Source organism: Xyrauchen texanus, chromosome 19, assembly GCF_025860055.1.
Source record: "Xyrauchen texanus isolate HMW12.3.18 chromosome 19, RBS_HiC_50CHRs, whole genome shotgun sequence".
Lineage (NCBI taxonomy): Eukaryota > Metazoa > Chordata > Actinopteri > Cypriniformes > Catostomidae > Xyrauchen > Xyrauchen texanus.
The window spans coordinates 40617528-40633318 of NC_068294.1; the positions used below are offsets into that span (position 1 = coordinate 40617528).

Genomic DNA, 15791 nt, shown 5'->3' on the forward strand with positions numbered 1-15791 from the left:
AATGGTCAGATTGGTCCAAATTGACGAAGTCTACAGTAACTCAGATATCCGCTCTGTACAATTGTGGTGAGAAGAATATCATCATATCAGAATGCTATTCTGAGAAGCGTGTTGACGCTGCTTTCGTGGCACGAGCGGGATGTACACAATAATGTTGTGGCTGATCGGTGTAATATTCGGCACTATTTCAAGCTCAATAATCAAATGTAAGCAAATTAGTGACATTAGCGACGGACCCCTTTGATATCTTTGCTTCCATTAAAGCACACACAATGTTCTTTCATCTTTGGATCATGAAAGCAAAAGGGCAACATACCAAAAATGAATGTACATTTTTCAGTGTAACATGTATTAAAGCATTTTATATGAACGTATATCAACATTTAGGCTCAATCCTAAACTACAAAGGCTAGTTGGAAACAAAGGTACATTACACATTTTTCATTGTCACGCTTTGTATAATAAATTGTATCCAGTGAGTCAACGCTTTGTTGGGCCTTTTGACTTCATTTGCAATTCAGATGCCATTTTCATCAGAAAAACATTTATAACATTTACTGTTCTGATATTGTGCTGTGAATCTTTTAGTTGAGTTGATTGAATAAAGTGAAATTTGATTAACTAATTATCTTTGAATGTCAGAATGATGCATAATGGAATTAAAACTAAATGTTCCGAGTGCGTCATTTACGGCTTTATATCCCTGATTTGCATATTCAGCAGTAGCTTCGGGATAAACAGACTTTGACCAACATGGACAATATGGTGTAGAATGAGATCAGAGTTTCAGTGCTCAATCCAGATGGCCTTTTATAGCAGTTCATTGTTGTTATAGTCATTTCCTTTGCGGTCAATTATTAGTATTATGCAGTGGCTCCAAAACCTAGTCGGACACTTAATCAACACTTAAGCATTATATAACACAATATAAAACCAAGTGCCATTTTATAGTAGTAAAAAAAAAAGAAAGAAAAAAAAGGGTGGTGGTGGTGGTGGTGGTGGGGTGGGGGTGGGGGTGGGGTCTTAATAATAGTACTAGTCTTAATAATTAAGACTAAATGAATTTGGACACTTAAGCCACACTTAACCATGTCTAAAATGCCACTTGGTTTGCTATTTTATCTAATGCGTTAATTTGAAAGACCGATAGATAGCACAAGTACACTTCTCAAGCTAAACATTTCATACAGATAAATGTGTTTGGTTTTAAATGATAAAACGGTACATATTTGTGCTCTGTGTAATTGGACACTTTCTTGTCATAGCTCTTTTGTTATACAATGCAATGACATGAGGGCAAGTAAATTATGACAGAATTTTCATTTTTGTGTGAACTATCCCTTTAAGTGTACTACGTATACTTTTTGGGGCACTGTAATTAAAAAATCTTTGAGTAGTTGTTCTATATCATTGGTCATGGTATTGTGGCTTATACTGCCGTACTGTTTCATTGAGACTGTTGACACTTCTTGTAAATGGTGTGTCCTGTGAATGGCCCTGTGTTTGTTTGCTCTGCTGGGAGGAGGTTATGAGCAGCTGCTGTCAGCTTCAGTTTACTGGATGATCCACTTGGCACTAAAAGACTTTGTTTGATTATACAAACATGCCACATGTCACATATTATGGGCATATATGACACTTTAAAATGCAGCATGTGTTTTGGACCACATGTGTGTTTGGGTATTTTTAAATAAGAAATTCACATGTGCTGTTGCATGTGTGAGTGTGCTGGTTGCCATGTATTTAAGCAATAAAATATAAGAGGTTGTGCTATATTGTGAATATAGTCATGGCTAAAGGGCTTTGTTAGGCATAACATACAGCGGAGTGCCTTACTGCTTTTATAAAACGATCAATGCGTATTAAAACTAAAATAAAACAAGCTAATTCAAACTTTTGCAATTCAAAAGTGCAATTCTTTTATATATAAAAATATATAAGTATATACAATATGTTTTTTTTTTTTAGTGCAAAGTTATGATGTAGAGAAGCAGAAACCAACTCAATGCAAATGTCTATAATACAGTACAAGGTGCAAATGAAGAAGCATAAACTGAAGGTGCATTGTACAAAATGAGGTATAAATATGTAAATGTGTAAATATATGTATATGGCTGGTGGCCATAACAGTGCCAGCAGCATAAGGAGGTAGAAGTTATGTGCAAGAAATGTGCAAGGCAATGTACGAAAAATGAAGAAAAAAAAAAACCCTGCTAATTTATAAAAACAATCATTTATATATATAAAAAATATCCGATAATTAAAATGCATCACATTACTGTGGCAGACGTGTCAAGCATTGGCTAGACAATACAAAAAAAAAAAAATATATATATATATATATATTAAACCACCTTTCCATTTATCGTCTGGCAAGTATCTGTCTAAACATACAGCCAGAAAATTACTTACACAAATGAAGACATAAAAACAATTATAAATGTAAACATAATTATTATAATGATAATAATCTCTGAAATATAAATCAGGGTTCGTGGTGAATGGGTTTATGTAGTATTTTGATTTAATTACAGATGTATAGAGTTGTGGTCACAATGAACTGCTCTGTGGAAATAAAGTGAACTGAGATGAGGGGTCTGAGGTCATCTGCAGCATTAATAGATGATGTATTCTTGCAAAAAAAATTCAGAAGACAGGAAAGAAAGAGTGAGAACCTTATACATGCGCTTGTTCCACGAGACTGCACGCCTCCGTACAAACAGCACATCATACATGCACATAGACGCTTTTCTGTCATGTGTTCTTAATAATATAATATAGTGTGGGCAAATTATTTGTAATATTCATTTGATAATAATAATTTAATACATTAATGGGTAAACGAGCCAAATATCATCTTGACATCATCAAAGGTATCAGCTATTGGCGATCACTCTGACTATCGTCGATCCCCGAGATCAACGTCTGTCGGCACGACCTGAATGTGCATTTCTCTCTATAATTTAACAAAATGTTCAGATCGTCTCTTGCTGTTTTTTCTGACAGATTCAGAATCATTACCGCTTTTGCCAATGTCGCTTCGGCTCGCTTTGTGCGCGCGCGCTAGTAAAATGTATATTTTAAAGGCTCATTATTACGGTTTAGTATTATCTGTAATGTAGAACAGTGTTAGCAATGTTACTTATAACATTCTCACTCAGCCCTGGAACTCAAACCATTTTCTGATGCCCCTAAATATTAAATTAATATCATAAACGTGCGACAACTAGTCAACTAATGGCTTAAACTAGTGACTACTTGTCGACTAGGAAAATCTTTGGTCGGGGGCGGACCTAGTAATTATTCAAAGCTTCCTTTACCCTATAAAGCCGTTTGTATCAAATATGACAACGTTTAACGGCTCCTGTATCACTCTCTGTTTAAGCTGATGAACCAAACAACATTTAGTATGAAAGTTTCACACATTTATGTTTCACAATCTAGTGTTTATTTGTTAAAAAAGTGGTTTCAATGTTTTATCGATCTATTTAAAATGGCAGCAGACTTGCCCGAAAAGTTACTCTTATGTCGGGATAAATGATATTTTAATAAAGTATTCAATATAAATGATTATATTGTTACTGATATATTAAAATGAGTATTTGCTGAATATAAGTGGAACCAGGAACCTGGTTAACAATCAAAAGACTTTTAGTTGGCACAAAAGCACACGCATACGAACACTGCTGCGTGTATCGCTCTATCGAACTGGCGTCCCCGGCTACTCTTTATCCCTCTCCCGACTTATTGGGTTTATTCAGCGCCGGGTGTCCATTGTTAGGGCCCGGCCACGCCCTCCTCCTTGTCACAATAAGCAACGTGTGTTTGGTTAAAATTTTGTATATTATTTTATTGAAAACCCCCTTTGAAATCCATGTATCAAATATGATACAACAGGCTTTGAGGTATATTTCTGAATCATCATTACATTCATGCCCGCCACAAAATAATACAAATAAAACATATATATATACATACAGTAAATGCAGCCTGCTCTGTCATTATAAAGATCTCATTAGATCTCTCAATGTGATACATTTCAATCCATATTTATAGACCAAGGAGAGGAAGTTGTCATGGTTAAACTCTCAAACATTTGGTATCTCTGAAAAGCCCAAGGAGTCCTCCTGAAAATACCTCAAGATTTACCACTTTAGCATGTATGGGCTAAGAAAAACTTAAGTAATGTATTTCTGGGCCTCAAGGATATAATTAAGATGCATATAATCCATGTGCAAAAAAAAAAAAAATATTTCTTATTATAGTCTGTCTCATGTTACTAAAAATAGTTTAATGTCCGCCTTAACAGGGTTAATACCGATTTGTGACCGTGTAATGAAGCACATAATTTCTTTTTGCAAAATCAGGAGATCAGTCGGGTTATTATAACCAGGATCTCTGAATCACTCTGCTCTCATGTGTGTCTCCACAGATCTTCCAGGAGTTGAAGAGCAGTGACATCGCAAAGAGCTTCAGGAAGGCCATCAACAGGAAGGAGGGCATCCTGGCAATCGGCGGCACGTCTGAGCTGTCCAGCGCGGGCACACAGCACTCATTCTCCGGTAAAATAAAATTCCCAAAAACACTACTAGGGTAGTGTTAGGGGTGTACAAAAAAGTACTTATGGTAACATATTTAAATACACTTTTTGGTACTTTGTGAACGTGTTTTCTGTATTTTCGTCCAGAGGAGGAGAGGTTTGCCTTCGTGAACTGGATCAACACTGCGCTGGAACATGACCCTGATTGTAAACATGTGCTGCCCATGGACCCCAACGCTAACTCTCTCTTCAAGGCTGTGGGTGATGGTATTGTGCTCTGGTGAGTCCAAATAAATGGCTCGTCTGTGGTTTCATAGTTTTTTTTTGTCATGTAAGAATCCTCCCAAATTCACATGTTTTTGTGTTCTGTTAGTAAAATGATCAACCTGTCAGTGCCTGATACCATTGACGAGAGGACCATCAACAAGAAGAAACTTACACCCTTCACAATACAGGTTTGATTATATATGGTCCCTTCTTTATTTGAAATTAAGAATAGATCTAGTTTAGATTGTAAGGGAATTCAGTCCGAGGTTCATTTGTTCATTTGTAAACTTTTATCGAGTCATAACTGCAAAAAAACTGTTTTCCAGCATTATGTTTATAACACGTGTTGGAACATGTCTTTTTCAGATTTCACACCATAATAATAATATTTCAGTTTCATGACAATTATGCACCAGTTCTCATTACTGTGCAAAACATTTTTTATAATAAATTATAGATAAATAATAATATGTAATTTTATTTATATATAGATTTCTATTTATACTAATTTAAAGTGTGTGTGTGTGTGTGTGTGTGTGTGTGTGTGTGTGTGTGTGTGTGTGTATATGTATATATATATGTGTGTGTGTATATATATATATATATATATATATAAAAAAATGTCATTAATAATTATGGTATTACAGTATTAAAATATACGGTTTTACATTTATAAAGACTATAATGAGGATAACAACATTTTGAAGTGAAACGTTTTTACAAAAATTCCAATTATGAACTTGATAATTTAGGGGAAAAATAAATAAAGTTATAAATAATAAAACAAAAATAAATTATATATTTATGTTATTAATATTATATACAGTGTGTATGTATGTATGTATTTATGTATATAGTCTTATATATGCATGTTTGTGTTTTAGTATTTAAAGGAGACCTGTTATGCCCCTTTATACAAGATGTAATATAAGTCTCAGGTGTCCCCAGAATGTGTCTGTGAAGTTTCAGATCAAAATACCCCACTGATCATTTATTATACCAGGTTGTAAATGCCTCATTTTGGGTGGAATCAAAAACACAGTTTTTCGTGTGTGTGTCTCTTTAAATGCAAATGAGCTGCTTCTCCCCGCCCCCGACATAGCTCTGGTCTCCGTGAATACAATCAGAGACAATGCTAACTTTAGCTGCATTAGCCGTGGAATCAGCTATCAAGCACATTCGGAAAGGTGATTTGCAAACATTCACAAAATATAAAGTTTGATACTTACATCTTCAGGATATAAAGCTGGAACACGAACAGTAGTTTAGAGAATAAAAAAAATTGAAAATCCATATTTATATTAACACTCATTCACAAAATCACACGGTGTAAAATGATTTGCACAAACATACACACACATATATGTATGTTTTGGGGCACATATCTGCTTCTGAGCGGGGGAAAAATGGCGGACTGTGTGTAGATCACTCGGGAGGATCTATAATAATAGGGTGGAGTCTGTCACCAGTCATGGGGGTGGCCTGATCTAACGTGACCTCACTTTAGAGCAGAAACGAAAACCGTTCATTTTGACACACACTGTTTTTGATTAATAGATATATAAGAAAGAGGAGTGGGTGGACTTTTAAAATTGTAGCGTGGTTGTGTGCACACTGCCGACTCAAATTTATGTACAAACACCACGTAAAAGTGAATTTTGCATAATAGGTCCCCTTTAATATCAATGCTGCAATACAAAAAAATCCCATTAGAATATATATTGAATATTCAGTAATATATAACTTTTTTTTTAATACAAGTGCTTATTTTTTTCTTGCATGGCTTGATTCTTGTTTGTGTAAGTGTGATCATTGCTTCTGTCTTGCAGGAAAATTTAAACCTGGCTCTTAACTCTGCCTCTGCCATCGGCTGTCACGTGGTGAACATCGGGGCTCTAGATCTGCGGGAGGGGAAACCTCATCTGGTCCTGGGCCTTCTGTGGCAGATCATCAAGATCGGTCTGTTCGCTGACATCGAGCTGAGCAGAAATGAGGGTACGTGTCACTGTTGCACACACATCCTAACAGTGCCACAACAAGTGATGACAACATCCAGGAATCATGACAAGCTGATTTAGTTTCTTCTTGATAGTGAATTATTAACCCTCACTGACAGAACTGACAGTGTGGCAAACTTGAGCTGTTAAACCTGACCTCATTTTACTGGACTGAACAGTTTATTTGCTCCCATACTGAACTTGGGGACTTTAATGTCTGTCCTCAAACTCTTTGCCAGTAGAATTCTTAAAATGGTAATTTGGTCAACTTTTAGGAGAACGCTAGCATATAGAGGGACTCAACTTACAGACATGAACTGGTTCAATCTATTGAAATTTTGATTGCATTGAGTTTTTAATATGATGGTGAAAGTCTGGATGTCACCGTGTGTTTTATTTTAGCTCTGGCAGCTCTGTTGCGGGACGGAGAGACTATAGAGGATCTGATGAAACTTTCTCCAGAGGAACTGCTGCTCCGATGGGCCAACTACCACCTGGACAACGCTGGCTGGAGCAAGATCAACAACTTCAGCCATGATATAAAGGTCAGTTTGTATGAGCTCTTCTGATTATGAGGTATCACACACTGTCCAAACGGATGTCTTCATGAGGATATTAAACCTGAGATTTGTGCTAGTGGCCTTATCCAATTTATTTAGTAAATATGAAAGCTGATGCTATTTTCAACCAGGGTTCTGTGGACAGATGGTAAATGGTCTACACTTATATAGTGCTTTTTGTAACCTTAGAGGTTACCAAAGCGCTTTATGCTGTGTCCTATTCACCCATTCACACACACACTCATACACCAATGAGTCCATGCAAGGTGCTAGCCTGCCATTGGGAGCGACATGGGGTTCAGTGTCTTGCCCAAGGACACTTCGGCATGTGGAGTCGTGTGGGCCGGGAAAAACAGCAAGATGTAGCACAACGGTCAAAGACGTCGCAAAAACGTGTTCGAGCAAACGGCCCCATAGGCAAGTTCGAATCCATGGTGTGCTGAGTGACTCCTGCCAAGCTTCCTAATCAACCAATTGACCCAGTTGCATGGAAGGGGGAAAATGACCTGGGTTACCTTCATCCACTCGTGCTAAAAGGGTCCGCGGTAACCTGCTCACCAAGCCACGTGATTACATGAGCGAACTGATGGTCTCTGAAGCGGAAACAACTGAGATTCATCCTCCACCATCCAGATTGAGGCAGATATTGCGCCACCACAAGGAACTAGAGAGTGTTGGGGATTGGGCATGATGATGCTGAACACAACAAAGATTTTTAGAAGAATATTCTAGAGCTATTTAGGTCCATACAATGCAAGTAAATGGTGACCAGAACTTTGTAGCTCAAAAAATTACAAAAGGAAACATAAAAGTAATCAATATGACTCCAGTGGTTAAATCTATATCTTCAGAAGCGATATGATGGTGTGGGTGAGAAACCAATCAATATTTAATTTATATTTTTACTCTAAATCTCCACTTTCACTTTCACATTTGAAAGCCACATGTGATGCCTGTTTAATTTCATGTTCAAATCTGAAAGTGAAAGTGGAGATTTAGAGTAAAAAGGATTTACATTTTAAACAGTTTTAAATTAAACCCACACCTATCATATGGCATCTGAAGATATGGATGTACCCCACAAAGGTTATTGTGTTTCCTTTTGTGATTTTTGGAGCTACAAATGTCTAATCACCATTAATTGTTTTTATTTATTTTTTTTACGTTTTTATCCAAAGGGACTTACAGTGCCCTAATAACAGGGGCAATCCCCCCCGGAGCATCCTGGAGTTAAGTGCCTTGCTCAAGGACACAATGGTGGTGGCTGTGGGAATCGAACCGGCAGCCTTCTGCTTACCAGTTCATTGCTTTATCCCACTACGCCACCACTATTCACTTGCATTGTATGGACATGCCGAGCTGAGGTATTCTTAAAAAAACAATCTTTGTTTGTGTTCTCCTGAAGAAAGTAAGTTATACACATCTGGCATGGCATGAGGATAAATAAACAAAGAGAGAATTTTCCTTTTTAGGTGAACTGTCTCTTTAAATCCACTTACTACGCATGCACAAAAAATGTCCTGTGCAATTACGAATAGGAATGGAATGTGAAGGTTATACAAAGTAACATTTATCTTTAATAGCAGGCACAAAAACACCACCTCAACATGGGCTTCCATCTGAATGCCATGGATCTCAATACAGCAAATACATCATTGTTTTTGAACATCTCCGTTTCTATAACGTGAATACAGCATTTTCAAATTTATTCACTTTGGAGAGCTTTTTCGCAAGCTTCGTTTTCGCTGGACCAACATGAACAGAAGGCCAAAACATCGAGAAGTAGATGCGTTTCAAAAGAAATGTATCAATGTGGACTGTTTAAGTGTGGACGTGGACTTGGGCAAACAAGCAAGGTAGAAGGATTTATAGCTCAATCTCTGTATTGCTCAGTCCATCTGCTGTACAGCCAGCTCAGCTTTCAGAGCCCACATTTGATCTCTTTCCTCTCTCTCTCAGACCATCCACCCCTTTTCTAGAACTATAAACACAGTCCTGGCCAAACAAACATTAGTCAGTGTTGCTGAGCCAGCACAGAAACCTGCTGTTCTGACTGGAATAATGTGTGCCTGTCAATACAACAGAGGTTGTGCTGTCATTGTAGTTAGCGGTGTTTGCTAAATCAAGCATCACTGTTACTGTTGCTCATGGTTTAGTGGTTTGAAGAAACCTCGTATTTCACTTTGACACGTAACTTGTCCCACACTATTTGTGCTACAGACATGAATGATATCGCAGATACATTTACATTTAAATTTATGCATTTGGCAGACGCTTTTATCCAAAGCGACTTACAGAGCACTTAACTCCAGAGCAACCTGGAGTTAAGTGCCTTGCTCAAGGACACAATGGTGGTGGCTGTGGGGATCAAACCAGCAACCTTCTGATTACCAGTTATGTGCTTTAGCCCACTAGGCCACCACCACTCCTATAGTGTGATATAGTGTGACATAATCTGTTATATGATTTCCTGTTCAACTCTTGACTTCTTACAACTACATCCATTTTATTCAGATATCACTCTGGATATCTGATCTGAGTTATTGACGTATCTGTCTGATCTCTCTCTACGCTGCAGTTAAGAGACTTTTCAAACTCTATTAAGGTACTTTGTCAAATGTACTGCCAGATCAGTTAATGTATGCTCCCTGGCATGATGGTTCCCATGTTGTTGTTGTTTTGTTTTATATTCATTTGATGTCCGAAATCCCCCAGTCATGTATGTTCTCTGAAGTTCATGCATGATTGCTTGTTCCTCATATTTTTTTATATCTCCATATGGATTGTGTCCATCCTCAATTCTTCAAGTTGTACGTAAATATCTTATGCTGCCTTCAAGTCCTCCTGGAGAGTTCCAACTTGCATGTAATGGACAATTTGGTATTTCTTTCTATTGTATTCACTTCCCGACAAACTCTGGAAGCTTTTTTTAGTGTTAGCTCAACAAAATAACTCGCAAAGGATGCACATTCGTGTTATTGGTGCTTTATCGGTGTATTTTATCGTTCTCATGCTGCAACAAACAATAATAGGGAATCTTTGTTTGCACTCTTGTTTTCAAGAAAAAATATCTAAAGTTGAAATATCTTAAACCTGAATTCAACACTTAAAACAAGTCTTATTGTCATGCACAATTTAGCTTTTCAAGTAAATCCACCTTGTTTTAAGAATGTTTAGATAAGCTGAGTGACTTCAGCTAGGTCTCCTAAGCAACCAAATTGGCTTGGTTGCTAGGGAGGGTAGAGTCACATGGGGTAACCTCCTCGTGGTCACTATAATGTGGTTCTCACTCTCGGTGGGGCATGTGTTGAGTTGTGCGTGGATGCAGCGGAAAATAGCGTGAAGCCTCCACACGCACTATGTCTTCGCGGTAACGCGCTCAAACAAGCCACGCGATAAGATGTGCGGATTGATGGTCTCGGACGCGGAGGCAACTGAGATTCGTCCTCCGCCACCCGGATCGAGGCGAGTCACTACGCCACCATGAGGACTTATAGGGCATTGGGAATTAGGCATTCCAAACTGGGGAGAAAATAGATATTTCTACTGAAAAATTTTGATGCATAATGTTGATAAATAAAAAATTTTGCAAGCCTGTTGGCATAATCTGGCTTAATACCAGTTAGCTTCCACCGTGACTTTTTAATTGACGTAGCGCCGTTCATGGGTGCTCGTGTTGCAAATACAATCATTCCATCATGAGTTGAAGGTAGCATCACCCTCCATGTATTTTAGATTTTTTATATTGATTTTTTTTCTGTCTCTCTCTCTCTCTCTCAAATCTGAAGGACTCCAAGGCTTATTTCCACCTGCTCAACCAGATCGCACCTAAAGGCCAGAAGGAGGGTGAAGATCATATTGACATCAACATGTCAGGCTTCAGCGTGAGTTCATTATCACTATACAGTGCACATCTCTCATTCAACATTTCTGCATCATGCACCAGTACAAAAAGGAGACTAAGCATGGCATTAATTGAGGTCTTTTAGAAGTTCTAATGTTCTGTAAGTGGTTCCAGCAGTATGCTGCTCTTAGAGGAGTGTGGCTTATTTCAGGATATCAAAGCTTAATTTACATCAGCAGCTCATTGTAAGTCAGGACAGAGCTGGACAATTTTAGATGACACACTACAGGAAATTTCTGGAAGTCTTCCTACTTTTTAGTTGTCAAAAACCAATAGTTTTTATTTAAGTGTGCATCAGTGGTGCAATTGCTTCTTGTACATAATGTTGTATTTTCTTTGTGAATTATGAACATTTCAAGTGACAAGTGTCATGTGCATTCTCATCAACTACTCTTACACTTGTTAAATAGCAGGGATTTACGATGATATCGTACAATCCTATAAATAAACCTATAAATGCCATATTGACTCAAAATACAATTGTATTTAATGAGTGCACATGCAAAAGCCTCCCTTTGGAGGGTGTGTCCAACATATTTGCGTGTGTATTTAGTGCATTACTGTAAAAAAAAATATGTAAAATGAAACCATTTATTCACCCTCATGTTGTTCCAAACCCTTATGACTGACTGACTTCCATGAAACATCAAAGGAGATGTAAGGGAGTATCTCAGTCACCATATGCTTTCATTGCATCTTTTTTTTTTCATACAATGATAGTGAATGGTGACTGAGACTAACATCCTGTTTAACATTTCCTTTTGAGTTCCCCAGAAAAAAAAAGAGATATTCATACAGGTTTGGAACAACATGAGGGTGAAAAAAATTATGACATACTGTAATTTAAATTTTTGAGTGAACCATTCCTTTAAATAATTGCGTATACTGTAAATTATATTGACAAAAGCAACTGCAGATTCTAAGGAAGCATGTTTATCCTCAAAATAACTTTTACGATAATGACTTCCAGTAGGCACAATTTAAAAATGAGCTGAAAACCACATCACAGCACTCACTGCGGATGCCAATTTCCACCCCCAATATACTATGATTCAAATCATTCACTGCTGGAGGACCATAATAATGCCGCCCATTTCCCAGCAGCCTCCAAACACACTGAGGCCTGAATGTTTGAATGCCCTGCGTGTCACTGTAGACTGCCATGTGTGTATTTAACCCCACATGATGCTCAGAGCTGTTGTTGACTGTGTGCTGAATGAGGCGGCTGTGGTCAGACAGACAGCTGAACATGACCCAGTGTTAAAGGAATATTCCGGGTTCAATACAAGTTGAGCTCAATCGGCAACATTTGTGGCATAATGTTGATTGGCGCAAAAAGATTTTCAACTTGGCCCTCGTTTATTAAAAAAAAAAAAAACAGTGGCTATAGTGTGGCTATAGTGAGGCACTTACAATGAAAGTGAATGGGGGCCAGTCCGTAAACTACACTAAATTACACTCTGTTTCAAAAGATAGACAAGACTTAGTGTTAACGTGACTTTAGCGTGATAACAATCGCTTACTAACCTTATCTGTGTAACGTTATATTGAATATTGCAACTTTGTTGTCATGACAACGTAATGCTGCCAAACCCTGTAATCAAGTAAACACTAAAGCTGGCAAACCCTTAATGTGTTATCACTCTAAAATCATGCTATACTTTTTATAAAGTGTGTATTTTAACGTTTATGGACTGGCCCCATTCACTTTCAGTGCAAGTGCATTAATGTAGCCACGAGTTTTTCTTTTCTAAAAATAAATAAGAGACCAGGGTCAGAAATTAATGGGGCTTGTGGCACTGAAAGTGCAGCAAAAGTCAAAATGCAGTGGCAAAAAATGCCCTCTTTTTTTATATTTTCATATGCATCCTAATGTTTTATTCTAAGCGTAATACATTTCCCAAAATATGAGTCGGTGCTGATGTAAATGTGTAGGTAACAGCCTTGCTGAAGTAATTCATTTGAAATATATTTTACAACACAAGGTCAAAAAATGGCCCAAAGAATCAGATCCCGGGGGCAAATTTTGCCCCTTAATAAATCAAGTTAATTTCTAACCCTACGCGAGTTCTGTCAATTCTGTTGAACCCGGAATATTCCTTTTTTAAAACTTTTTTATGGCTTGAAAGGTTACGTTTTTGAAAAACAACAACAAATAAATCATTCAGAGGAACCATAAATAAATGTAATGTTGAATCAAAGAATTTAAATACAGTAAAAATCATGCTTTGAAATAATCAAGGCATGCTTTTCACTAAATGAATGCAAAAGAAATGCCAGTAAATGTCATCACATGCACCCTTTGCTAACAGCCTCGTAGAAGGGCCCTACAAGAAGGATTTGGTGACTTTTGTTTAGAAAATATGTTGAATAAGTTTTGGAACACAGCCTGAACACAGCCTGACTTCCCTGCTGAAATATAATGGCTAAAACCAGGCTAACCTGGTCAGCTGATTGCTGGTTTTAAAGGGGATTGGAGTACTGGTCCGGCTGGACCAGACCAGCTGGCTGACCATTTAAACCAGCTGGAGACCAGCTTGGCCAGGCTTGGAGACCATCTATAACCAGCTTTGTTTTTTTTCTCCCAGCAAGGTTTTGTTGCACACCCTATGAACTTGGCACTTTCACTTTTGTAATCACCCTTAATTCTGTTTTATTTTGATTGGAGCGATTTATTCTCTCACTGACCCATGATGCAGAATTGGAGAATATTTTGTTATGTGCATATGTGGCTTAAGCAATTTCGGCCCACTGAAGCAGAGAAGAGAAGATTAACCAAGTTTGTCAGACTCCAAGTACAGTGATTTCTGTTCGTCTCCGTTCTGCAGGAGAAAGATGACCTGAAGCGAGCGGACTGTATGTTGCAGCAGGCAGACAGACTCGGCTGCAGGCAGTTTGTCACCTCCACTGACGTTGTGTCTGGCAACCCTAAACTCAACTTGGCGTTTGTTGCCAATCTCTTCAACAAGTACCCAGCGCTGACCAAACCCGAGAATCAAGACATCAACTGGGGACTTCTGGAGGGTGGGTGTTATTATGATTGTTGTTCTTTCCTGTCGTTTTGTGCATTTTAGCATTTACTAAATGCATCTGCCACGTAATGACTCAGGAGACTCGGTGACGTTGCCACCAAACATTTGCTTCCAAAAATATACTTAATGGTATTGTATGTGGCATGTCAGCCCGACATTCAAAGGGAGGGGCTGTTGGGTCATTTCCTGAGGTTTCAACAGTTTACGCCCTAGTGGTATAAAACTGTGCCCCCTTGTGGTAGACATCATATTAATAAGTCTGATGTCGCATCTAGAATCGGGCTGCAGTCTTATTGCAAGCCCTTTCAAAATGTAAGCACATGCAGGATATTAGTTATAGATCAATATAATATTCAGATTTCACTAGTTGAAATGCTAATTCTTAATATCAGCATTGGAATAATAGTGAAAATGATAATTGTTGATATCAGTATTTAGACACTAGTCTGCGTCGTCATCTTCTTTCGACTGCACCCATTAGGGGTCGCCACAGCGGACCATCCGTGATCAGCATATTTGACTTGGCACAGCTTTTGCGCCAGATGCCCTTCCTGACGGAACCCCCAGTGGCTGGGGGACTCTCACTCACACCTACGGGGCAATTTAGAGCCTCCAATTCACTTAGCCTGCATGTTAGTGTGGGGGGAACCCATGCAAACACGGGGAGAATATGCAAACTCCACACAGAAATGCCCAGTTGAGCCAGGACTCGAACCCGGGACTCCCTTAATAACAGTTTTTACTAAAGGTTTTTTACTAGTTTCAAATTCCATTTTTGATATCAAGCATGGGTATCAAATCTGCGAATAATGACGTTAGTTTTTATATCAAGAATGAATGTTTTTACTATCACTGATATCAACAGTTATTAGTACTTATAGTCTTATTAGTTCTTCCATTGCTGATCTCGACCATTAGCATTTTAACTAGTAAAAATGTATTTGTAGAGATGATTCATATCTGATTTCTGCCCAGTAGATGAAAAAAAAATGGGTAGAATATCTAAAAGATGAATTATGCTTGTTTTGATCTCTGTAGGAGAAACCAGAGAAGAAAGAACATTCAGGAACTGGATGAATTCTCTGGGTGTCAGTCCTCATGTGCATCACTTATATGGGTAAATCGCAAACACTCTTTCCTTTCTGACCTCGTTGGGTTACGCCCAAAAACTTGCATGTAAAATAAAGGTTTTTGGGGAGTGTTTTTTGGGAATAAAAAGTGATGAATCTGTTTTGGTCTTCTTAGTGATCTTCAAGATGCTCTGGTCATCCTGCAGCTGTATGAGAAGATCAAGGTTCCTGTCGACTGGAACAACAAAGTCAACAAGCCACCATATCCAAAACTAGGGGCCAACATGAAAAAGGTATTGCCTTGTGACATTATTATGCAGCTTAATTCATTACATGTAGATTGTAGATCCTTTTACTGATGATTTATTCAAAATTATGTATACCAATGTCATGACCAACACACCAAATTCAATGTGAAAGT

The 15791-nt window shown here is 38.0% G+C and overlaps 1 protein-coding gene across 2 annotated transcripts in view; it reads left to right on the top strand.

Annotated features, from left to right (window-relative positions):
* pls3 (plastin 3 (T isoform)) overlaps positions 1-15791 on the top strand; it is a 40031-nt gene that overhangs the window by 18563 nt on the left and 5677 nt on the right. For both annotated transcript variants that reach the window (XM_052149847.1, XM_052149846.1), the window contains exons 4-12: positions 4433-4562; positions 4688-4820; positions 4914-4995; positions 6637-6802; positions 7207-7349; positions 11153-11248; positions 14097-14292; positions 15339-15417; positions 15546-15663. In XM_052149847.1, coding sequence (XP_052005807.1) covers positions 4433-4562; positions 4688-4820; positions 4914-4995; positions 6637-6802; positions 7207-7349; positions 11153-11248; positions 14097-14292; positions 15339-15417; positions 15546-15663 — 1143 coding nt within the window. The remainder of the gene's footprint in view (positions 1-4432; positions 4563-4687; positions 4821-4913; positions 4996-6636; positions 6803-7206; positions 7350-11152; positions 11249-14096; positions 14293-15338; positions 15418-15545; positions 15664-15791) is intronic.